The sequence below is a fragment of the Typopeltis vanoorti genome, chromosome 22 (genome assembly GCF_054136105.1).
Source record: "Typopeltis vanoorti isolate ZY-2024b chromosome 22, IOZ_Tvanoo_1.0, whole genome shotgun sequence".
NCBI lineage: Eukaryota > Metazoa > Arthropoda > Arachnida > Uropygi > Thelyphonidae > Typopeltis > Typopeltis vanoorti.
The window spans coordinates 78,983,574-79,011,044 of NC_143570.1; the positions used below are offsets into that span (position 1 = coordinate 78,983,574).

Genomic DNA, 27,471 nt, shown 5'->3' on the forward strand with positions numbered 1-27,471 from the left:
ACAACACAGAAGTCAAATTTATTAGATAAACATAACAAAATGGTGGATCACTATACAGTCATGAAGATATTTTAAACAAACTTTTGTTTGTGTGCTAGAGTAAAAATACTTACATTTACTGTTACACATATTTCTTGCTATATTTACTTCAGATATTATATTCATGAAAACACAAATAAAACTTCTTGTTTAGTAAAATATAATCTTTAAAAAAATGTTGGAGATTTCAGCAGGTGTCATCACACTCAGAAATGTATGATGCATTTCCAATGAAGTCTTTATTTCAAATTTTAACATTTTCAACTTTCAAAACAAAAAACTGAACTGCATTCAAAAATTAATTTCTTTTAATAAATGCCAATTTGCTTTTTTTTTTTTTTTTACAAAAGCACAAAAAACATGAATAGATGAGAAGTTTATTTTTTAAAGTAAAACTGGTTATCCTTTCAGAAACTGCATGTGATGAGAAACATGATCAGCCATAAATGTGGCAACAAAATAGTAACTATGATCGTAGCCCTGCAGAAAATAAAATATTTTAATTAATAAAAAGTCAGTAAATCAATAGTACTTTTTTTTTTTTTTTTTATGGAAGAAGGCAATACTAATCAGATTCAAGCATACAATAACCAGATATGTGTTGGTCAATATTGAAATAATACTTTCTCTTTTGAAAGTGTTATATTTTCTTGAAATTTTATATAATACAGTGATATATATCGATGTAACATAACATAATAATACACACTTTCAAAACCTTTGTATTCCATTTATGTAAACAGTAATGTCAAAATTATCTGATTGCTTTGGGAAATCAAGCTGCATGTTAGGAATATGATTAACTGAATGTACCATTACATAAGGCTGAATAAAAAGGCTACACTAATTCATCCAAGGGTCATTAAGGATAAGATAACAGTAACATCACTTTATATCACTACATAAAGAGGGTGAAAAAATACAGCACATTAATAATATCAGCAATTGGATACAGAAGGAACTGGATATCTCTCATGAACAGCTAGGAAGTAATTGATAGATATGAGGAAGGTTGCTCCAAAGAACAATTCATACTTATCCAGCTTCTATCCTACAGCATGAAAATAAGCTTATATTCGACTCATTCCAAATCCATCAACAGTCAACTTCTTCACCATATAAATCCACAGCAGATCTTGCCAACACCGTCCGGGCCCACTGCTGTATTCACATTGATATTTTTCAATATACTGAGTACCTCCAGTTCATTTTCCTCAATTCTCACATCAGTCTCTATCACCCCAGTAACTCACCACCTGGATGATACCCTCTTTCTGTAATCATTCTTTCTCGTACTTGCTACATAGCCAAAAACTCTTGGATTTACTTTGACCTGCTTAGCTAATTTTGTCGAAATCTGATTTAGCCTTCTTCACCATACTAGTCATCCTTCATGCTTGTGCTTTAAACCGTTCATGGGCATGTGATCACCTCGATTATATTCCTTCCACAATGCTTCCTTTTTTTTTGCAGCTTCTGTTTTATATTGCTAGTCACCCACTTAATCCCTACTCTGTTTATCCTCTTGACACTCTACTGCCTTGCTCAAACAATCCTTGATCACTTCCCATGCACTAATGACATTCATTCCATGTAGCTTCTTATGCAATGCTTCTAAGTAGCCTCCTAAATTTGTCATAATCGCCAGCTTTGTAGTTCTGCATAAACCTTTTCTTGAATGAAATTTCCACACGTTGAGCATCCTCCCAGGACAAGATTGCATGGGCACATTCCCTGATCGGAAGTAGATTTTCAGATGCTATTGCATGATTCTATACACTCAAAGCCTTGGTCCCTTCCATCACATGCTGTTACATGTAATTATCCCCTAGTAGCTGTAAAAATTCCATTTTCATTTTGCTATGTGCACTTTCCACCTTGCGATTTATATCACCATAACTGAAATCTCCCATGATAATTGCTTGACCTGCACTCATTGTGCTAATCTGCTGATGCATGTTGTCCACATCTTCTGGACCCCCAGGTCTATAGCAGCAACCAACAATACATTTTATCCTATTGGCCTCTATCTCACACCATACAGCTTCAAACAAACCATTTCCATCAGATCTACAATCTTCCTTAATTTCTATTTTTGTTGGTTGAAGTTCTTCAGCAATCATTAATAATACCCCTCATCCTGTCCTATTTCTTCTATCTTCTTTGAAAATATAATATCAACTGCATTCTATCCTTGTAACTACATCATTCTCTGACATCCAAGTCTCGCTGATGAAAATAATTTTTGGCAAATTGAGCTGGCTAATGCTAAAATTCATCTCCTTTATTTCATGTATTTTTGTACATGCATTTCAACATCCTCTTGGGTTCACAGTTACCCTTACATAATGTCATTACTTGCCCATTCAGCTTCGCAACCTGAGAAACTGCACTCAGCTCATTCCTGCACTCATACTTATCTATCCCAGGGGTGGCTATTTCTGCACAGTCATTCCTGCAGTCACACTCATTTGTCCCAGAAGTGGATAGACACATGCTTGATTGCTTCCCCCATTATATCTCTAGTTTCCCTGGTTTTACACTTCCAACCTCTCACAGAACAACATTTTCTCAAACCACCTAACTCCAAAACAATTTTAGTCCAGTCCAAGTATATACAGGTCCTTACGTCCATCAAATTCACTCAATACATCTATATACCACACATCATTCCTCCTCCTACACAATTTTCTCACTGATAATCATTGCCCTTCTCAATTATGTCCTAGCAGACTCACAATTTTTAATTTCTTACTCTTCATTTTATCTTCTTCTAAGAACTCTTTTATATCGTCTCTCATTGCACATTTCTCACCTTTCAAATTATTTGTGCCTACCAAAAAGATTAACTCGTTCGCTTATTTCATGTGCAAACTTAAAGCTTCACTAACAGCCTTTATCTTTGCACCTGGAAGACGTCCCTTTGCACTTTCTCATTAAGTATATCTCCTATCACTAAATCCCCATACAATACTTTTCTCATCACTTTTATGCTTTTCCCATTAACTCTTTCTTTCATTCATTCTCCATCCTTCTGTACCACATGTTACTCGAGCTCATGTTTTAGAACCTCAGCCTTTTCACTTTTTAGTTAAAAAAAAATGCAACAGATTTTTTTTTTATTATATGAAGAAAATACCTAAGACATATCATATACAGAATTCAAAATTTAGCTTCATTATGAACTGTTCCAGTTGAATCCACAGGTTACCTGCAAATTAGAATTACTTTTTGCCTCATTTTGTCTGCAAAAATACTAGTGGTGGTGGTTGGCAGTAGATGATGAACTTAGTTGCGGTTTGTGGAGTGGTGGAGACTGAGAGTTGTAGGGCAGGTACCCTCCCTCGATGAGTCTTTGGACTCCCTGAGGTGTTATGTAATAATAATAATATTTCAGTTTCCATAATTTTATAATTTCTACGAGAAAAAATAATAAAACAATGATACTCATATCTGCTGAATCAGACACAACAGCATCATAATTTTATTTATTCTTCTAAAACCGGACAGACAAATTTAATTTCCACTGTCCATATATGCCGGTGTACAAGGTTGACTGGGCATATGAAACATTTGGAAATCACATTTCCAAACGTTTACTTTTTGCTACACTTGCTGTATAAGAACTGCAAATTTTACACTTATTGATGACAGTTTCTAACATGATTGCCAGTAATGTTTCATTAGTATTTAAATAAATAAAAAAAATACATGTTTGATGTACTGAATACATTTATTCAGTACAAATATTTATATACAAAATATATTATATCCTAATATGTTATTATATTAACATGTGAAAAGCTTATTAGATGATGGTCCATACCATCATCTAATAAGCTATTTGATTTTGATTTTTTACATTTTGATTTTTATAAAATGTAATATGAAAAAGTTTATGCTGTTTTAAGTGTTACTCTTTTTTTTTTCTCTTAAAAAAAAAAAAAGAAGCTGCAAATGATTTCACTACTGCTTATGGTTGGCATGTTCTGAAATAAGCAATCTTAGAAATACTAATTTTCTATGCTAGCAATTGCAAAGTTGAAAGCTAATTGAGATTACTCATCACTATTGATAGAGAGGAAAAAAAAAACATTCCAAAAAAGATATACTGAAAAGCTCCAAGCAATAGCTCAACAGATAAGAAAATTATTTCCTTTTCATCATTTTCATTGATTAACATACACTACAAACAAAAATACTGAATAATAATCAATCACAGCTTCAGTTTTATTATCAACAAATTATAAAATATATGATGTAAGTGCAGTTTAGTTTTAGTCTTAAATTTTTAAGAGGGATTCAGCTGACTATTGAACTACATGTTTGTTTTCCAACTGTTCACAAGAGAATTTAAAAAATGTCTTTTCCTTTGGGAGCATGTGCCTATACAATTTCTACATGTAAAACAATAGAAATAGTACAGCTATTTCAAAAATAGCTGCATGTATCAAAAACTAGCAAAACCAAATTTTATTTTTATCGACCCCCCCCCCAAAAAAAGTATGTAAGATTTCTCACTATTTTGGACACAAACATGACTGAACATCAAAAATAACAATGACATCTGCATAACATGTAATATAACTAAAGCAACATTATAATGTTGCATTAGTTATATTATATGTTATGCAGATGGCTTAGCCAATGAATACCCATTTGTTTATGAAACAATTAGTAATGTGCTGCAGACATTATAAATTATTATAATTGTCCTGATATCCTGCCTGATAAAGACTGTAGGGGGGGGTCTGAAAGTTCTGATAAATACCTAGAACAAAAATGATATTAAAGCAACTGATATAACCAAAGAAAGAACATACTACTAGCAGAGTTATGAAGGTAACATGTTCTTTCTTGTGGTTATATCAGTTGCTTTAATATAATTTTTTGTTCCAGATGTTTATCAGAACTTTCCAGAACCTCCCCCCCCCCTTGTATTTTGTTTTCAATACACAAAAACTTAGTTTCTGCACTTTTTTTTTTTATAGAAAAAGAAAAAAAGAAAAGAAATATAACTAAATTTGGAACAAGCAGAAAACTATAACTATTTCACAACAGTAGTTATAGTGATTCAATAGTAACAAAAATGCATTTAAGTGTGATTAAGCAAAAAAAACAAAAAAACTTGATTCTGAATTTTCTTCAGGAAGAAAATTTATGTGTAGTAAATAAATGACCACAAAAGTTTTCCATACCCGCTGATGGCCATTTTGGTTTCAATGATAATATATATATTATATTATATATTACAGTATTGGAATTTATTTTGTCCAGTGATTAACAACTAACTAATTATATGATAAAAGTACTAGAAATAAATCAATTTTTGTGTTTAGGCTATCTAATAGGTCAATCAAAATTAGGGCTACTCTACATACTGTAATGTTAAGTTCTGAATGAAACTTAAATTAAATTAATTCACGTTTCATACAGACTTAACATGGGCTTGCATTTTGAATCAATTATTGATATATCAGATATACTAAATTCTTGTAAATTTTCAAAATATTACTAAACTTAGAATCTTTCATTTATTTATGTTATAACGTAAAGTATTGTAAATTGCTAAATTGTTTAAACCTTACTGCTTTTGTGTAAGTACTTATAAATTTCTGGGAGAAAAAGATAATCCGATTAAGTAAAAGTGGCCGGAATCTAAACACGTGCAACAAGTAGTACACATGCACCCTTTTGATAAACAAGCCGTTTCTCTCCCCACCCCCCCAACTCATACATTCCGAAAATCACGTTAGGATTCCGTGTGTGGTGCTGAGTGACATGGAAATAGGGGAGGAGAAATCGATGACATAGGAGTGAATGTGTGGCACGCAATTTAAAAAGGTCGTGCAGCACCTAGAAGACTCTCTTATGCTCTCTTACACTTCAGATCTCGTGCTTTCTTGAGGTCTTGCTGTCATGTGTGGAGCCTCCTCATGGCATCCTCTCGTTCCCCGTTTTCGATGTGGATTCGAGACAATGAGTGAGGAATTATGCCGTGAAATTCCTGAAAGTTTACCAATCGGCGATCAGCCCAGCGGAAGATAATCACCGATGCTTACGGAGATATCATTACGATGTTCAGCCGACTGACCAAAGAACGTCTACCTATTTTCGGGGGCAGAGATAAGTACAGTTCGAACCCTTGAAGAATGCCTCAGAGAAAGCAGAATGATCTTGGAATCTAAAGTGATTGTCCAGACGAAATATGTGAAGTGGCCAAATAGTTCCCCAGCAGTTGGTAATGTACAGTCTATGTTTTTTATACGTAAATATGTATAAGAAGAATGTCTGTAAGTTTAGGAAGGACTATAGAGATTGTTTCATTTAATAATAGAGTAATAGTGAGATTTTTATGAAAGAAATAGTGCAAGAGCACGTGGAGTATAGAGATTGTTTCTTTTAATAATAGAGTAATTATGAGAAATTTGTGAGAGCATGTGGAGCTAACTTAGTAATTCAGTTAACAAATGTCCTTAGTATTGAAGAATAAGTTTGATCTATCAAGTTGAATTTGTAAACTATAAATGAAGTTCTTTGTTATGTATGCTATGATAGAGATAGAGACTCTGAATCATTAATGTTCATTCCTTAGCAATTGCAGATTACTTAATCAGAGTATATTCATAACGTGTAAGATGTCTCAATTGAATTAAATGTTTTGCTTTTAAAGTTCAATTGATGACTTGCCTGATTTTCTTCTCTATTGCACTTTCTCATAAAATATGGACCACAGCAGGAGATTAATTTATAGAGAGGCAACGACTGCAAAAGTAATTTATAGTAAAATAAGATTGTATGCTAAACTGTGTTCTGGTTCCTTGATTCTACACTCTTTGTTAATCTCAGATTCAGGGTGGCGCAGTGAAAAATAAATTTTCCCTGAATCCGAAAAAGGAATTAGAACCAGTGTTGAGACAAAGGAATTGGAATTCTCTGGAGAGGAAACTGACGATGTTTTAGCTTTTTTCTCCTATATCGAGAAACTAAGAAAATTGGCAAATTGGTCTGATTTTCAGTTGCTAATTTTACTTAGGAGTAAGTTAGTGTGAAAAGCGAAGAACTACCTATATTCCTCCCCGATTCTGAAAGAAACTCTTGACTATACTAAGTTTAAAGAAACATTAATCTCACAATTCTCAACACTAAGGAGCATTGGATCCAATCTTTGGAAACTACAAGGAAGTGCTCAAAAGGATAGGGAAAGTGTAACAGACTATTATAATCGTCTGCTAACCCTAGCCAACAGTCTCAGTATTTCCAGTGAGGATAGATCTCACCTAGACTGGGGTTTTCCTCCAGTTTAAGCAAGGATTAAAATCAGAATTGCGAGAAACAACATATAAGAAAAGGCTGACAAACTTAGAGGATTGCTACAAGGCTGTGAGAGAGAAAGAACAGATGCTTGGCGACATTTGTCCCGCATCCAAATTAGGCCATATTAATGTAATTAAGGAAAATAGTAATTCGGAGAATAACAATAAGTCAGAAAAGGGGCATCTAGAAATCAAGGGAATAATGACAAACAGAAGTCCATTGATTTTAATCTAGCTGATTGCAATGAGGGACTTATAACAGAGAAGAATCAGATTAATAGGAAGAAGTGAATTCCATGATAAAACGATTACAACAGCCTGTGATGGATATACTCGATGATGTATTACAACAGGTGGCGACCATCTCAGTCAAATCCTCATATCTTTCATGCAGAAAAAGATCAATGAAACAATAAGACAAGTTGAACGACAGAACCAGCCTATGTTAAGCCGAATTGATAACATGATGATGAAGTTAGAATCAATGACTGAACAAAATTCTAATATCCATAAATCTCAATCACAGGATAGTTATGCTCAAAGAGATCATAGGGAACCCCCTAAATGTTTCAGGTGTGATAGGATAGGGCATATTGCCCAGTGCTGTTTTTCTAGAAGGCCATCCTGGAAAAACAACAAAGAATCAAATTTCGGCCATGTGTCCTGTAATAATAAGAGGAGAAATAAAGGCTATACAAAATTGAGAGAATCAAAGATGTTAATTAAGGGTAATATACAAGGATCGCATTGTAACGTATTGTTAGATACTGGTTCCCAGGCTTCTGTCATTTCAGGAAATTATTTTCAAGAAATAAAATCTCGTATATGGCGAGGCATTTCTAATCTGAGGAAACCAATCAGAATATCAGGGATATCGACATCCAATGTTTATGCGAACAAGAAAGTTAGAATAAAAATATACCTACCTGAGTTTAATATGGGTGTTTGGCAAGAAATGCTAGTCCTCCCTAGGACATCCCGGCCACTGTTTCAGGTAATTTTAGGAACTAACTTTCTACAGAAGTACAAGTTTTCTTATAATTTCTCTCAAAATGAAATGTTTCTCATGGGAAGGAAACGGTTTAGTAGAGAGAATCATGAAGAAAAAAACAGGGATAGGAATGAAAAATCATATGAAGAAAGAATGCAGAGTAAAGGTGATGTCATGCAGACAGATGGAAGATGTGAAGTTGTTGAAAATAATCAGATTGAATCTCAAAATGCTTCAATCTCAGAAGTAAACTATCAACCTGAAATGTATCAAATTTTGAGTGTTAAAATAGCAAGAGACCAAGTTAATACAGAAGATAGTTTGGAGGACGATTATCCGAGATCTGTAGAGGTAAATTATATTGAATTACTTAATGATGGAAATGAACAAAGAAGTAGGAGTAAGTGGAGGAAACGCTCGTCTGAGCAATTTCAAAACATCACTGCTAAAAAGGCACAGAAAACATCAACAAAGATCGCAGCACTTGCAAGAAAAGAACCCCCCTCCCCCAAGAGAATACACGGGAATGACCAACAGCAACAACAAAAGAAAAAATTTCTTATAAATTTTTTTTTGATGAGAGAGAAAGCCTTTGTTAAGTTCTGAATGAAACTTATATTAAATTAATCCACGTTTCATACAGACTTAACATGGGCTTGCATTTTGAATCAATTATTGATATATCAGATATACTAAATTCTTGTAAATTTCCAAAATATTACTAAACTGAGAATCTTTCATTTATTTATGTTATAATGTAAAGTATTGTAAATTACTAAATTGTTTAAACCTTACTGCTTTTGTGTAAGTACTTATAAATTGCTGGGAGAAAAAGATAATCTGATTAAGTAAAAGTGGATGGAATCTAAACACATGCACCCTTTTGGTAAGCAAGTTGTTCCTCCCCCCCCCCCACACACATTCCGAAAATTGCGTTAGGATTGCGTGTGTGGTGCTGAGTACTGGGTGACGTAGGGTGACATGGAAATAGGGGAGGAGAAATTGATGACGTAGGAGTGAACGTGTGGCACGCAATTTAAAAAGGTCGTGCAGTGCCTAGAAGACTCTCTTATGCTCCAGATCTCGTGCCTTCTTGCCATTGTGTGTGGGACCTCCTCGTGGCATCCTATCATTCCCCTTTTCGACACGGATTCGAGACAATGACTGAGGAATTATGCTGTGAAATTCCCGAAAGTTTACCGATCAGCCCAGCAGAAGATAATCACCGATGCTTACAGAGATATCATTACGATGTTGACCTGATTGACCAGAGAACAACGTCTACCTATTTTCAGCAGCAGAGATAAGTACGGCTCGAACCCTTGAAGAATACCTCAGAGAAAGCAGAATGAACTTGGAATCAAAAGTGATTGTCCAGATGAGATATGTGAAGTGGCCAAATAGTTCCCCAGCAGTTGGTAATGTACAGTCTATGTTTTTTTATAAGTAAATATGTATAAGAAGAATGTCTGTAACTTTAGGAGGGACTCTAGAGATTGTTTCATTTAATAATAGAGTAATAATGAGATTTTTGTGAAAGAAATAGTGCAAGAGCACGTGGAGCATAGAGATTGTTTCTTTTAATAATAGAGTAATTACGAGAAATTTGTGAGAGAGATTTTGTGAGAGCACGTGGAGCTAACTTAGTAATTCAGTTAACAAATGTCCTTAGTATTGAATAATAAGTTTGATCTATCAAGTTGAATTTGTAAACTATAAATGAAGTTCTTTGTTATGTATGCTATGATAGAGATAGAGACTCTGAATCATTAATGTTCATTCCTTAGCAATTGCAGATTACTTAATCAGAGTATATTCATAATGTAAAAGATGTCTCAATTGAATTAAATGTTTTGCTTTTAAATTCAATTGATGACTTGCCTGATTTTCTTCTCTATTGCACTTTCTCATAAAATACAGACCACAGTGGAAGATTAATTTATAGAGAAGCTACGACTGCAAAAGTAATTTATAGTAAAATAAGATTATATGCTAAACTGTGTTCTGGTTCCTTGATTCTACACGCTTTGTTAATCTAGGATTTAGGGTGGCGCAGTGAAAAATAAATTTTCCCTGAATCCGAAAAAGGAATTAGAACCAGTGTTGAGACAAAGGAATTGGTATTGACCATTAGTATTCCCTTTGTCCCCCAAACCACTAGCATCGTTCTTATAGGTAAAGATCGGCCAAGAGAAATTACTGAAATTAAGAGAAATAAAGTTTTACTATAGAAGGATTTTACTAGTGCACAGGTATAAGTGCAATTAAGAATTAAGAATACAATACGAAAATAAATAAGAGAGATAAAATTTTACAGTAAGCAACTAGATGTTACTTACTTTCAATCACATTGGCTATGAGACAATTATGAATATGAGTTAATCCAGTTGGTGTTCTGAAGGAATAATTATTATACCTTTTAATAGGGTTAACTGATGGCTTGCATTTCTTATTTACATTTTTTCAACTTATCATATACTTTGTATCTGATTTTAATGAATATATAAACATTATGTGCTGCAGGGCAGTTAAAGTAAATGTCATTTAGTGACCAAAAAAAAAAAAAAAAAAAAAAGCTCAGGGAGTAGGTTCATTTGCATATGGTGGTCTACATGCTGATAATACAGACAGTTATTTTGGAGTATACATGTCTTCTGGATATGGCATGGAAGGCCACTTCACTGTTTGCATTATTTTTATGTTTGTTTATTTTGAAGTAGAGATGGAGGAAGGAAATGGTTATATATTTTGCCAATCTAATATATGAACTAATGCAAACGAGTCAATATACTATGAAGTTATATTCAAGTACTTGTGCATTTGCAAGGTAACAGATACAATCTAAGCTGGCAGCCTATTTTCCAGCTGGTGGGGAATGCAATCAAGTAATACAAATGTCACAAGTTATGTTTAAGTAACTTGTATCTGAGAACATTTCTTAGGGTGGGTTGGAATTCTTTTTCTTTTGCACAGTTTCTGATGACTAGTATTCCCTGGTTCTGAAAAATAATGGATGAAAGTCTGTAGTTTATGTTGGAAATTAGTTGTCTGGTTTTTGTAAATCTGCAGGCAATTCAGGAATTAACTTTTTTTTTTGATAAAGCTAGTATTTTATGTGAATATTACACACAAAAGGTTGTGAACTTGGTGCACATTTTTAGCACTGAGGTTAGAAGTTTGAATCGAAGTGTTTTTTTTCCAGATTACTTCAGACCTCCAATGAGCAAGGCATACTGAGTGATGAAAATCATTTACCACCTAAAGATATAAATTACCACCATCATCATCATCAAATTCCTGACATTTACCTTCAAGGGATGTACAGGATATGATCGTACTACATGAAAAATTTATGTCATTACTTTTTACCATATCAATCCACCTATATCTTGGTCTTCCTCTGGATCTTTTCCATGCCAATCTGGCAGAGAACACTTGGTTTGCTAATCTTTCCTCTCCCATATTCTGTTCAAGTGACCATACCACCTGACATTAGCTCTGCTAACACATTCCTGGATACTAACAATGTCAAGTTCTTTCCTAATATCCTCATTTTTAATATATTGCCATTGCCCCTAATCTTTCTCAGGACTCGCATATCTGTGGTCTCTAGTCTTTGATCAAGTGCTTTACTTCTAACCCAGTTCTCAGATCCTTAAGTTAAAATTGGTTTGAGCACCATCTTGTATATAGTTAATTTAGTGCTTTGACTAATTTCTTTCTTATTCCATATAAATTTATTCAGTTGACTTCCTACTATACCAGTTTTGTTGATTCTGTTTTCTATTTCCATATTTAATTTACCAACTTCACTAAAAATCGTGCTTAAGTAGCTGAACTATTTTACTTGTTCTATAGGTTCTCCATTCACAATCAGTTGATATTTTCAATGCTTCTGCCTATTTTCATTGTCTTGTTATTGCTGACCTTCATGCTATATCTATTACAACAGTCAATTTAGTCAGGGAATCTTGCAAATTTGTAGCAGATTTATTTAGAAGTATGGCATCATCTGCATAAAGCAAAGAGCTGACATTAATATCTCCAATTTTGATATCAGAGATATAAACATCCATGCCTCAAACCCATGATCTGTAAGTATAAAAGAAGAGATATTATCTACTGGATCAAATAGAGGCAGTTTCCAGGGGTGCTAAACCCATGGTAAGATCTGAATAAACATCTGAGCTATGGTCATAGTAGATGAATTCCTGTAACACATTACTGATGCACTGGCTTCCCAAGTTCAGAGGGTGTCATACACATACTTTTCATAGATGCTGGGAAGCATTATATGATTAGATTCAAGATAGGCTTGTGAGGAACACAAAGAGTTGGTTACTAGTTTTCTTCCCACACAAATGGGAGTCAGATTACTGAAAAAAAACTGGATTTTTACTAGTTTGTTATGATATAAAGATAAAATTGGCTAGCAATTGTATACTACAATTGCTAGCAACAAGCAAAACTTGCAGGAACCACTGTAGTATAAACAGAAACACAACAACATGGTGGAAAGTGGCAAGAGTCAGCTGTTTTCTAGTATTGTTTAGAGATGGTCATCTAAAAAAGCTAATTCTCTGTAAACTGATTAAAAGAAATCTAATAAAAGATTGATATATGTTGCTTAAAATCCTTCTTTCTCACTGAGAGAGCTACGAGAAAAAAATAAACATGGTTGATTCCTTTATCTGATAAGGCGCAGAGCTTGTTCCAATTGATGTTGTGATATATACGTGAGGAGATGAACTAAATCTCATCTTTCTTTGTTATGAGTCGCTTTTGTGATTTGTTTTTTCTTCCCTTATCACAAAACTTTAACTTTGCAAAGTATGACCTAGGAAGGGCCACTGATGTTTGTAGAAGGGGTTAATGTTTTTGGAAGGCTATGAACAATATGAGCAAAGGTTTCTAAGCTATTCTGATATCAAAGTTAGAGGAAATTTCAATTTTCTTTGTAAGCTTATCAATGTGCAGGACTGAAGCAGTCTATAGTCCCTTCACAGGATTTGACTGTGAAGCGGCATTAGAAAATAGTATTTTTTTTTTAGATGAGTTCGTAAAATACCCATTAAGAATGACTTGGTGGAGCAGCAGTTCATTTTTCTTTTCACTTTTTAAGATAGAGGTAGCACGTGTCTGCATATTTTTATGATTTATACGATCCCTGTAAGCTTAGCATGTTAAGTTAAAGTTTACAACTGCTAGTCATTCATTTTTATTTGTTTTTATCCTTGGAAAGCTACATATTATTTGTGGTGACTCTAGTGGTTTATCTTTGTATCATAGCCTAATAAAAACCCAGTTTTTCAATAATCTAACTTCACTGGTCAGAAGTTCTACTTGAATCACAAATGATAGTTTATTTTGGTTTGAACACCGTTAATTTAGTGTTTTGACTAATTTCTTTCTTATTCCATATAAATTTTTTTTTTGGTAAACAGCTGGTGAACAAGAGTAGTATATTTAAGGGTTTGACATCTAAGTACCTTGTCAAATTAATGTATAATGAATTTTATAATGAATTAAGTGTTTTGTTATACAATAGATTTGAGCAGTTTAGTTATATACTTCAGAAAGAGGACTGTAGTAGTAGTAATTTTGAAACACAGACAACTCTCTGATAATAAATTTAGTTTAATCCTTTATCCAAGTGTAAGCAAACAAAGTTTCAGCCTGAAGTATCTTCAGGACTGAGGCAACTCGTGGTAAAGGTGGACTAAGCTCTCGTCACTTGTCTTAGTATCTCCCATAATGCAAAACACATCTCCTTGCAGACATGTATAATGTTATGCATTAAGGGAAGGGCCACTGCCCAGACCGGTTTCGACCTTTATTGAGGTCTCGTCAGTGGGAGCCAGACCCAGAGGTGGTGATACTAAGGTGGAAGTAATGGAGAAGTCATATTTACCTATACGAGTTGCCAAAAGGTGTCTCACCTTATTATTAAATTGCTCTGGATTTAGAGAAAGATATTGGAAGTTGTTTTTTTCTTCACTTTAGGTGAAAACTTTGTTTGCTTACACTTGGATAAAGGATTAAACTAAATTTGTTATAGTCTAACCAAGTGGGAAAAAATTTCCAACAGAAGACAACTCTCACAATGTCATGACCACTGAAATGGTCTGCTACAGCAAAATTTATCCCACTCTATCTATGGAGCATTGACAGTAACTTTTCAGCAGTTTGTTATGGCAGGCAATTTTGTTATAATGGTGTTTGCTAAAGTCTATGAGTCTTAAGGGGAAAGCATATTCATGTAGTTTCACCTAAATCAAATAGAAAGAGGTTACTGGTTTTTATTTCAGGATGTGTACAAATCTTATTATTGGTTCTACAGGATTTGTTTGATGATCTCTGGGTGGGATGATAATTTTTTTTTTTTTTTTTTTTTTTTAGTATATGGAACTGCTATTGAGATTATTATAGATTTTGCTGAAAGTCACAGGGTTCAAGATAAGAGTTATGTCATCTTGAACACCTTGGACTGTCTTTAATATGCTCATGCTGGGCAGTCTCTATACATGCAGACACTGCCCATGGCAACTCACTTTACCATATATCCGTGCGTATATGTGTGTTACCCCCTTGTCAGGCAGCACCTTTCCACAAAGCTTATATAACATATTAGTTGCAACTTCTGGTGGAATTTTATTTGCAAAATTAGCATTTGTTAAGTCTTAATGATATCAAAAATCTCAAAGGCAATTCTGATTTCATGTTACACACACACACAAATACATATTCATGCACCCACACACATTTTTATTTGCTTTCTGCACCCAATGACTGCATTATAAGCAACTGTCATCACACATTTTCAGCAACTGAATATTTGAAAGAGGATGTTAGAACAAATATATTTAGTTAGATACTATGCGTAGTGCTAAAATAAAACTGTTTTGCTTGTGTGTCATTCCAGTTGTCATAAATTATACTATTTGTTGCTAAATACATAGACTACATAATCAGTGTTCAAGTCACTGGTTATGGAAGATCTTGAGACATAATCAAATGATGAAGAGGAATGAAGGGTGCTGTCATCAGCAAAGCTGTGAATAGAATTTGAAGTCAGAGAAAGGAAACTGATGTAAAGGAAAAAGAGTGTGGGTAAGAGCTAAGAACCCTGAGGAACAGGAACTCCATCACTGATGGAGAAATCTGATGAGGAAGTCATTCAATAATACAATAAAACAACTTGTTTTTCTTGCTTCTGCAGTACAGCATCTGCTGGGGATGGAAGGTTTCATACTATAAAAAATTTTCATATTCCTATTGTTTGGAAATAACAGATTCGGTGGATTTTACTTGCATAAAAAATGTAGGATTCGTGAAAAGTAAGAAAGTAAAAAATGTGAATCTACTGCATTAGTATGATAACACAAAATTGAGAAGAATCACCATGATTGCTAACGAGTCAATAAAAGATTACATAGGAGGAATGGTGTGCAGTTTATATGAGGGGCAGGGCTGAAAAGGTCTGATAAACACCTAGAACACAAATCATATTAAAGCAACTGATATAACCACAAGAAAGAGCATATCTTAAAACCCTTTAACTCCCCCCCCCCTGCTGTTTCATCAAATTGTAATAATTTGTTCTTTTTCTTTAGGATATATAAAACATGTCAGAGGTTTTGAAGAAATTTGAGAATCATAAGAACTTTTTAGCACACCCTCGTAGATGTATTGAGCAAATATGGTGGATGAAAGAAACTTATATATGCCTGGTAGACTACATTTAATTGGTTTTGGAGTTAGATGTTTGGAGAAAGTGTTGTTTATTGAGTGCAAAATAGGAAAACCAGAGATATTAGGGGAAACTCAATCAAGTATGTGTGTGTGGCCACTCCTGGGACAAATTAATGTGTTATAGAAATAATTATGCAATGCTGAATGCGATTTCACAGGTTTAAAATTAGAATGGGTTGGTAATGACATTATACAAAGGTAACTGTGGGTCCATGGGGATGTTCAAAAGCATGTACCCAAAGTGCCAAAAGTATCAGAAATAGGGCAGAGGAGATTTTGGCATGGTCAGCTCGATATGGACAAAAAATATATCAGTGAGACATGGTTAGCAGAAAATGATATAGTTACAGGAAAGCATGTAAAGGAAGTTTTTTTTTTTTATTTTTAGGGAGGACAGAGAAAATAGGAGGAGGTGAGGTATTGCTGATGAACTTTGACCAGCAAAATTAGAATACAATATTCTTCAAATGGGCAGCACCGCTTTGTAAACGGTAGGTCCTGCCTTAGTAATTTACTCACTTTTTATAATAGTGATAGTAAAGAAAATGGCTACACTATGATACTGCTGGACTTTGCAAAGGCATTTGACAGAATACAGCATGGAAAACTATTACAAAAGTTGGAACAAATTGGAATGGATATGAAGCTGGTAGCATGGATTAGGGGTGGGGTTGGCTGACAGGCACCAGAGAGCAGTATATGGTGGCATGGAATCTAGAAGAATGAGAGTGACTGGTGGAGTACCTCAGGGTTCTGTACTAGAGCCACTTCTCTTTAATTTGTACATCAATATAGAGAAGATATTAAGAGGGATATTCAGTTGTATGCTGATGATGCAAAACTGCAGAAGGCAATAGTTGATAAAGGTGATGTAGATATCCTGCAGGATGATTTAAATAAACTGGAATTGTGGGTTAAAGATAACGACTGATTAGCAATTTAATGTTACAAAATGTAAGGTTAGGTTAGGTTATGCACTTTGAGTTGAAAGTCATATACTGTGTATCACACCGATAGTTCTGGATGTCAGTAAATCTATGAGGCTAGGGAGTTGGAGATGATAGTGGATAGAGAGTTGAAGCTCAGAGGTCATACTGCAAAATTTAATTAAATAGCTTAAAGGATTATTTGGGTGTTGAAAGGCATGCTAACCAATAAAGGTAACATGGCAGTAAAAGAAGGCTGTTTGCTCTCTTTATAAGGCTAGGATTTAGCTGCATCTTGACTATTGTGTAGATCTGATCATCTGGGTTATGATTTCTTGGGGATCAGAAGATTGTAGAAAGGATTCAGAGAAGAGTGATTGAGCTGGTGGCAGGTCAGTGAAATGCTCACTATGAGGATGGGTTGAAGGTGTGTGGTTTGCAAAGTACAGTTGATAGGCAGAAAAGAGGGGGAATGGACACAAAGGGAATTTTTCAATACATGACAAGTAGAGAACTAGAGGTGGACATTCGTGGAAGGTGTGTAAGAGTGATTAGCAAGAGTGTGCAGACATTTTTTGTGCGGAGAGTGAATGAGTTTAATGAGAGGCATGAGAGGTTTTGTGCGTGTGCCCTTCCCAAGATGAGTCGCTGGACTTCATGGAGATAACCATATAATAATAATAATAATTCATGATAAGGGAACTTATGTTTATATTACTATGTAATAAGTGTACACTACTTATCAGTGAATAAAAGAAAATTCTCAGTAAACTAAGTTAAAAAAATAAGACAGAGAAGTAAATACGCATAACAAATTGTATAAGTTGTGTAAATACAAATATACAGGTCCAGTGTTTATAGCAGTGGTCACCAAAGGGGTAGATATCGATCCCCCCTGGGGTCGATATGACATTGTTAAAGGTCGATTTGGGCTCAGGGGTTGACAGAAAAATATAAGACATCATTGTATGGGTAATATTTAATTCCATTAACTTGGATTACCTCCATGACAAAAGACATGGAGGTAATGACAATGCAATTAAGAGTGAATCGTGGGATCAGTACCTCCATCTTACAGGTCCATGAATAGGACCTGTAAGATGGAGTAAGGTAATGAAAATAGTTACTGAGGCCAATCAAGTAGGCCAAAATGATGTATTTACCAATAAACAGATCTTGGTGGTTCCTGCCAGCCGGCGCAGTGGGAGCGAGATTGCAACACGTGCGTGGTTCTTATTTACTGATACAAGTATTCAATCCTAGTCTCATTTTTGCACATCGACATACAAGTGAGCGTTAATGTTCTAAAATTCATCAACATACATATTATAATTCAATCGTTATTCATTCACGAACTAATTTCTATGTTGAAGAGTTGAGCAGCGCTGGTAGTAATACCAGTGATATTAATACCAGTAGTTTATTAATATCACTAGTAATACCAGTGATATTACTAGTGATAGTAATAGTAATATAATAATATATACTATATTATACATACAATAAACACTAACTATAAAATAAACAATCTAAAAACTCACATAAGCGTCTTTTTTTGCTTGTCCTATTATAATTACGTAATAGTAAAATATAGGGGGTCGATAAAAAGTCAAGAAACTCTTGAAGGGGTCGACGGGCAAATAACTTTGGGACCCCTGGTTTATAGGATCACATATGATTCACTTCACACACATAATATCACATATGTAAATCATTCACAAATAATTTGTCAGTATGAAAGTATTTTTATTCATGCCTGTCCTCTCTTTACATTTGTCATTTCTCGCATAGCTCATTAATAATGGTTCACATATTTACATCTTTCTGTAATTCAAATATATCAACCAAATATAGCACTCTCCTTATAGTTTCTAATATATTCTAATATAATAAACAAAAACACCTTCATCCTCCTATTCAGATTTGTTAGAAATGAAGAACCCATCATGATATGTGGCATGTGTCCAGTACCCAAACAAGAAATTGTGACAGGATGAGTTGTTTTCTACCATCCCATCAGATGGTCAAGATCACAGCAAGAGACTTCTGATTGTCCCAACATAAATGAATTAAACACCAGAAGAGTGGGGAGTGCTGTAGATTATGGGCAGAAGAACAATCTGGATAAGGAATAGTTGAAAGCAGAATTGAACAAGAGCTGTGGCCAATAATTTTGGTAAACACCTAAAAGCAGGTCTTTAATTTGGACTTGATGCAAATTTCTAATTTTGGTCTTTTGAAAATTAATGTTTGGCATGCTGATACTATGCAATCACTGTGACATTCATGGCAGAAAAAAGATTTCCATAAAAACTATTCTTACCAGATTCATTAATTACAAATAAAAAATTTGTGATTTTTTATATAAAGACAAAATGTTAATGCCAGCTCTAAAAGTGCATTTTTCATGGATACTTATCATTATCAAATTCTTCATGTGTACATCAAGGGTGAACACGATATGACAGTAATTGCTACTAACATTGCTATTAACTTCTGATTGTTAATTTTTACACAAATTAGCCTGGTATCTGTCAGGGCTCCAATACTGCTAAATCTTATATTTCAGTATTCCAGGGCTTTTTTTTTTTAACTGCATCAATCCACCTAGACTGAGTCTTTTTTTCAGGTGTGTTTTACTGGGCCTATGATGCCATCCAGGCATCAAACACATGCTTTGTTAATCTTCCTTCTCCCATTATGTTTATGCGACCATATTACGTGAGTAACTGTGCTCAGATTTCTGAATGCCAACAATGTCAAGTTCTTTCAAAACATTCATTTTTAATACATTTCTAATAATGCTATCTGTTCGTGTCCCTCAATTACTTAGAGCTCAGATATCTCTGGTCTCCAGTGTTATTGTTGTGTTTGTTTTATTTCCAATGCAGCTCTCAAATCCTTAAGTTAAATTGGCTTGAACACTGTCTTGCATATAGATATTTTAGCATTTCATCTAATTTCTCTGTTATTCCACATAAATTTATCTGCTACCATACCATACCACTTGGTTATTCTGTTATATGTTGTTTCCCTATTAAATTGCCATCTTCACTAAAAACTGAGAAAAAATTGATTCTTGTTCTATGGATTCACCATTCAAGATAGCTGACATTTTCAATTATCCTGTCTATTTTCATTGCTGATTTTCATCCTGAGCATGATTCACACTTGCAGTCTGTAGACTGGAGATGGTATCCATATGCCCAAAGAGGTTGGCATAATAACACTAAACTACAAAATAGAAAAAATATTATAGACAGCACAGAATGAAAAATAAATGGAAAAGAGAAGAAATTATTCTGAATGGTTCCACAAAAATGCATATGGAGGAATAAACACAAAAAAGTTAAATCTTTTAATTAAAAAAAAAAGTAACAAATGTTTCATACCTCTTGCATTCTAAATACCAAAGGCATTTTGCTTTCTGCACAGGCAGCAATGAAATTGTCAGGCAACAATTCTCCTTCTGCTAGGAACTTGTCATCTTTACCCTATATACAAGTACATGTAAGAGTTCTGAAAAATTTCTGTACTGTGCAAATTTTTAACTTATATGAATCAGTGGCAGTAACTTATAGTTAATGGAAGAAACTTTCTTATGTACAGAAGGCTGTAACATTAAATACATGGGTGTCCAAAATGTAAGGATCATCACTATTTCTGAAGATTACAACCACAAATTCAAATGAATCAGCTTGTGGCAAATTGTATAGTTGACAATTCTGAGTAGAAAGCAAGTACACAATAAAATTTTCGAATCATACAAAGGGGTCATGTGGTAGCACTCAACAGGATAAAAGGCAAGAGGCTGCACTAAGTAAGCTGTGTTTGAAGGAAGCTCTTTTCGTGAAGGAATAAAGTTGCACACTTGGATGTCTTGTAATCTCTCAAAGATATCTTCTAGATCAGTGGTCGGCACATTTTTAATATGAAGGGTGCAATACTGCGCGTGCCATGACGCTCGCAGCGCTGCGTTGCTGACTCTTCCTGATTTAAATAATTAAATTTAAAATTACAATTAGCATGAATGGTTTTGAAATGTCTTTCTATATTTTTTTTTTTTTTTTTAGAAATAGCCACACCATTATTGCATAATAAACAAATACATCTGCCATTATTATTATTATTACGAGCAACTCCAAGGAGTCAATAGACTCATCGAGAGAGGCCTTAACATCATGTCAAGAACAACTATTCGACATTCACACAGTATCTATCATACTTTGCCTTGAACTCATTCACAGTCACAGCATCCACAACAGACTCTGGCAGCTTATATACCGTTCATGTGCCTGCCGGTCACCTTTCTCCTCAAATTTCCTCCACAGTTGTTTCTTTTTTTGCAGCTCAAGCTTAATGGTGTTATTCATCCATTTAACCCCTACTTGATTTATTATTCAGGCTCTAGGTATACAGTCAGCCATTGCCTCCTGCAAACACTTCTTAACCGCCACCCATGCACTATCAACATGCAGTCCTTGCAGTTTTACGTGCCATGGCACTGAACCAATCAAACTCGCCAGCCCGATAATTCCACATGCATCCTGTCTTAATTGTAAATTCCACACCTTTAGCCAATTCCCAAGTCAAGACCCTATGATCACTCTCACCAATTGGTGGTAACGTGGTCATATTCGTTACAGCCAAATTCTCAAATGCAATTACTAGGTCAAGTACTCTCTGACCCTAGTATTTTTCATTACATGCTGTCGCAGATAGTTATCTCTTAATAACTGCATAAAATCCAATTCCTTTCTCCCATGTGTCCTCTCCTCCTTATCATTATGATTGATAAAGCAAGGTGCTCGCATCTGATATGACAGATACATGCTAATTGGTAACATGAATATTTTTTTTGTATTCATTTTTAATTTTTATTTTTTTATGGTATTTTATATTCATTCATATGTGCCAAAAATATCTTGTAAAAGTGAGGTAAATAAAATAATGTTAAAATTTGAAATCTCATTTTTTTTAGAAACAACTAATCATAGAATTTCTAAGCCTGGAACGAGATAAAAAAAATGCCTATCATGAGCCCTCCGTAATTTTCAAATTTTATATTGCACTCTTCATATTAAAAAGGTTGCTGACCTCTGCAAGATGTGCTTTACATTTATGGAAAATACTAAGGAAAGAGATCTGGAGCTTGCTCCACCTTTACTACAAGTTGCCCATAAGGCACTACTTATGCTTGCATCTGGTGAAACTTTTAGTTTCTATATATTCGGCACGCAACTCTTGTGGTTTCTATATTCGGCTATGAAATAATGTTGGATTCAATATTTATCATACATGTCCCTCTGCAAGATGTGCTTTACATTTATGGAAAAAACTAAGGAAAGTGGTCTGGAGCTTGCTCCACCTTTACTACTAGTTGTCCCATAAGGCAGTACTTATGCTTGCATCTGCCGAAACTTTTAGTTTCTATATATTCGGCACGAAACTCTTGTAGTTACTATATTCGAGTATGAAATAATGCTGGATTCAATATTCACTTAATTTGTACCATCATGTATTATATTTGCAGTGTTTTTTCTTTAAGTTTTCTTGCATTTTAGCACATACTAGTAATGAATGTATCTCTCAGATATACTGCAATCTACGCTGCAAGCTCCAAAGCAGTTTACAATAATTTCTCTAAGGACGCACTAAAAATTCACTGCGGGTGCCATGGCGCCCACGGGCAGTGCCGACCTCTGCTCTAGATGATTTCACACATGGAAAATTGTTGGAAACCTTGAAGGCCACAGAATTACTGATATTGCCAGAGAGCTTGGTATCTCACATAATGTTGTATCCAGACTCTGAACAGCATTTCAAGCCAATGGAATGTGTTTTTGCTAAGAGGTCACCTTCACTTTATCATGGAACATGCAGACAAATTTTTGGTTATAACAGCAAAATGTAATTGATGCAACACGGCAGGACAGCTTGCAAGTTGGCTCCATTCAAGCACAGATACATGGATATCTCAACAAACTGTGGCAAGGCATCTGCAACAAGTATGCCTATACACCCAAAGCCCTCTAAGTCTGCATCGTTTTCAGTGGTGTTGTATCAATAAAAATTGGACAAGACACCAATGGGATAATGTACTCTACAGATGAGAATTGTTCTAGTCTTTCCTCTGATTCTAGATGACACTTGATCTGTTGTGAAAGTGGTGCTGCTTACCATCACGAGAATGTTCATGAAAGGGATAAATATGGTGCTGGTGCTGGGGTCATGGTGTGGGGAGGAATTATGCTTAATGGATGGACTAAGCTACAAGTGCTGGAAGGAGGGACAATGACTGGTGAACAATATTGCAGTGAAGTTCTCCAATGTCATGTTCGATTGTTCTGGGGTGCTGTAGGTGAAGTATTCATTTTAATGGATGACAATACCACACACTCCAGAATCACTTGCTGCTAAGCATGGTACGATGTTGTAAGAACTGCATCACAGTTTGGGGTGGACATATTCCATACTGAAATGTCTATCCACAGTTTCTATAAGCATTGCACATTAATTGCTTAGCTACGTCCTAAGGAAATTTGTAACTTTTATCAAAAATGTATTGCAATTTAATTTGTATGCTGACAATAAATTTATGTACACATCTGATTGCAGTCACGAAACTTTTTTCATATACAGGCAAAAATGTAGTTTTGTCCTCAGCTTTTGGATACCAGTGTGCATCTATGTTTCATAACAATTTCTATGCCATCATTCAGATTGAGTTACCAAAATAATGAGACAAACATAATAAAGATCAACTCAATTAGGTATACATGTAGTTCAATTGCTCTTTAATCTATATTTTAAATAATGATATTTAAAACAATTTCTAATGATAGCTATTCAACATTACTGCTACCAAGTGGTGTAGCTTAAAAAATCTGAATACTGCTAACATTTTTTGAAATTTCATTATCTGCTTGTTGTTTAAATTAAATAGCAGTGATTTTTGTAGGTGCATTTCAAGTTGATTGTCCTTTTTATTCAAGATGTTTTTAGGATTTTATTTTTTTTTGAATTCTTTAATTATTAAATTAAATTTGGAATTGCCTAATTACTAAATATATATATGTATTCATAAAACTTTTAATTCAAACTTTGCTAGGAAAAAACATATGCAAACATTGTGTAATAAATAAACTACACTAATACAACATGGTATTACAATAACAGAATAAGAGCATCATCTTTTCAAAAATGAAGTGTGATCAAATTCGCTGTTTTCATTGAAATTCATTTGTACCGTATTTTTCGATAGATAACGCATACCCCAACATTTTCATTACTCCTTTTAATGTATAGATAACGCACATGCACCAACTAGCAGTAGAGTTAGGAAGTACAGACAGAGGATGAGGAATTCTTTAAAAACACGTGCATTGCTAGTAGCAATGGTCGATTATTCCGTACATCCTGTTTTAAAATATTTCATAAAGTAAATCATTACTTGTTTATATTAGATCTGAATTACCCATGGAAGACAGAAGTACTTCTCGTAGAAAATCCTACACAGCACAGTTCAAGCTTTAAGTGGTAGAAGTAGCAAAGGAAAAAGGGAATTGTGATGCTGGTAGATTGTTCTGTGTTGGAGAAAGTAGTGTTCGTGAATGGCAAAAGGCTGAAACAGTCCTGAAATGTTTACATACGAGGAAACATGCTATGAGGTTTAGAAGGTGCTTGGAGCCAACCATAGAAAAAAAACTGTTTGATTGGGTTGGTAGTGAAAGAGCTAAAGGTACGAGAATATCTACTGTCCATGTGTTGCAGGAATCAAAAAGAATTGCGCAAAACGATAATATAAAAGATTTCAAGGCCTACCCATCTTGGGATTTTGGATTTATCAAGAGAAACAATTTAAGTGTGCGTTCCTCCACTAGTGTTGGACAAAATTGGCCATGAGACTGGGAAGCGAAAGTAGCTAAATTTCATTTGTTTCTGAGAGAAAACTTGTAGAGTTGATACTTGTCACTTTGGGAATATGGATGGGGTTCAATATGAAGTCTGATGAAGAATTTTTTGGATTTGAATAGTGTAATGTTCAATAAATATTAAGTAATACTTCTACCTTAGTTTTGTTATTACATTTGATTTACCTCTCATACCTTTCAAATGTATACCGCACATGTTCATTTTTAATGAATTTAGACTTTTTTGTATAGATAACGAGTGCATTATCTATCGAAAAATACGGTATTATTATTTTCCATTTCATATATTACACCTACTGGTCTGGTATGGAAAAATAATTTAGTTTTGATAAACCAAGATAGTGCAGTTAGTAAAACAGTAGTCTGTTCTGTGAATAGTTGTGTGTGAATACACATGCATGTATGCACAACTGTGCATTCTGCTCATCAGTTTGTCTACCTTATAGGTAAAAAAAATGAGTTTCTGCAAGTAAAAATCTGTTCACTTCTGAAAGTAATCAGAAATGGAAAGAATTTTTATAGGATTTATGCCTTTTAGACATAACGTTCATACCTTTATCTTTATGCTCTCTAAAAAGGCTTACTGATTTATTAGCCAGGAAATTTTCATATCATTTTTTCATGAATCACTTCCTGAAATTTGAATTACTTTAACTTTCCAAATTTATAATATAATTATAAATATTCACTGTAATTACTCAGTAATAATCAAAGAAAATAGATTTTGTAAATCCAAATCATTTGATATTTAATCTCTCCTACTGAGGTTTTCATAACATATATTACTTTTTTTCTAATATAGACCATAAAGAAAATAAACTAGCTAGTTCTAGGCTATATCATCAATGCAAAGGTCAAAAGCAGAAAAAAAAAAGATATCAGACCAGAAGTGTTGGTTGGTAGATTTGGATTTACAGCAAAAGCAACTCAGGCTATGAGGCCAGTGTATTGTGTGTGTGTGTGTGTGTGTGTGTGCACGCGCGCGTTCGTTCTATTGGCTGGTTTACAGGATGAATAAACTCGAGTTTCAGGAAGGAAAAACCTTGCCACCCCCATATGATTAGACCAGAAGGAACAATTGCCATTTGGACATGAGGTGGATTTTTTGCTTCTGCTCCTTTCAAAATTACATTCTGATCTGTTGCATTTCCCTCACCTTTCCATTCAGTTATGAGATTCTGTAACAATAAGAAATTTCCCTTATTTTCATTCTTTTTAAAGTTATCAGCAATACTTTTCTAAAAAATGGTTACATCTCACTATTAACAAAATTCTCTACAAGACCTCAATAAAAAACAAAGATAAACCAGACTACAATAAAACTATAACCATTCCTTGCATTAAAGGGACATCAGATAAAATAAATAGAATACTACAAAAATACAACCTCAAAGCCACCTTTAAACCTCCTGCAAAATTAAAAAGCTTAATCAACTCACCCAAAGACTCACTCCTTCCAATGGCCCACCTTGGAGTATACTGTATTTATTGCACCTATAATATACCATATATAGGGGAAACAGGATACACAATTCCTATTAGATAAAAGGAACATAAATGACACATTAAATATAATAACTATGGTGAAGCTGGCCTTTCTGATCATGCCCTGAACACATTACATAGAAGTGACTGGAAAAGCATCAGTTGTTTACATCATTCCTTGCATTAAATCACACCAAAGCATGGTATGAACGCAAATTTAAGGAAGCCTGTAAGATTCTTATTAACAACCCCAACCTGAACAATAATGATAGTTTAAAAATCCCAAACATATGGAAGGCACATATTTTACCCATGGAACCTTTCTCTCTAAGAGTTAACTATAAACAGGACTGTAGATAATCCAGAATTCTAAATAAAAAATAACAATTGTAATGTTAAAAATAGGACATCATTGTTACTGAAAGAATACCATCTATAAAAAAGAATGTTTTTCTCATGTTGTCTTAAACAGAATTTAGTTTTGATGTAGTTTCTAAATAATTAATTAATTTGTAATTTTTTTTCCACTAGAGGGCATGCCAGTAGAATAACCGGTTGTTTCTTTAGCTTACTGTGTGTAATGTAACTCAGCTTGTCCTTATATATGTTATGGTTCAAGTGATAAATCTGGTTATTATTAATAATTACCGGTTAAAGTGAATAATTTACGAGAATTGATCACTTTAACCGGTTAAAGTGAATCATTTTTAGAGGAGTCTGGTAAATGTAATAAAAACATGTTTATACGTTTTCATTCTCAATAGAAATTATAACAGCTTAGGTAGGTTAGGTTAGTTTATAATGAAAAAAGTAAGGAAAGTACTTCTTTGCACTCAATGAAATCAGAAATCATTATAAACTAACCTAACCTAGATGTCGCATGTCGAACCAGAGTGTGGTCGTAGTTTGTCGTGGGCAGATTAATGGGGATGAAAGATAAACGTTGTTGTTGTGGGCCGAGCCGAGCTTAATGATTGCGGACAGATAAATGGGGATAACAAATAAAAATTGTTATGGGCAGATGAATG

At 34.2% G+C, this 27,471-nt stretch overlaps 1 protein-coding gene across 3 annotated transcripts in view; it reads right to left on the reverse strand.

Moving 5' to 3' along the window:
• Positions 1–325: 325 nt before the first annotated feature.
• Positions 326–27,471, reverse strand: part of LOC150094509 (S-formylglutathione hydrolase) — a 144,971-nt gene continuing 117,825 nt past the window's right edge. For all 3 annotated transcript variants that reach the window (XM_090412487.1, XM_090412485.1, XM_090412486.1), the window contains 2 exons: positions 20,417–20,518; positions 326–519 (listed from right to left, as the gene is read on the reverse strand). In XM_090412487.1, coding sequence (XP_090268613.1) covers positions 439–519; positions 20,417–20,518 — 183 coding nt within the window. In that variant the 3' untranslated portion in view covers positions 326–438. The remainder of the gene's footprint in view (positions 520–20,416; positions 20,519–27,471) is intronic.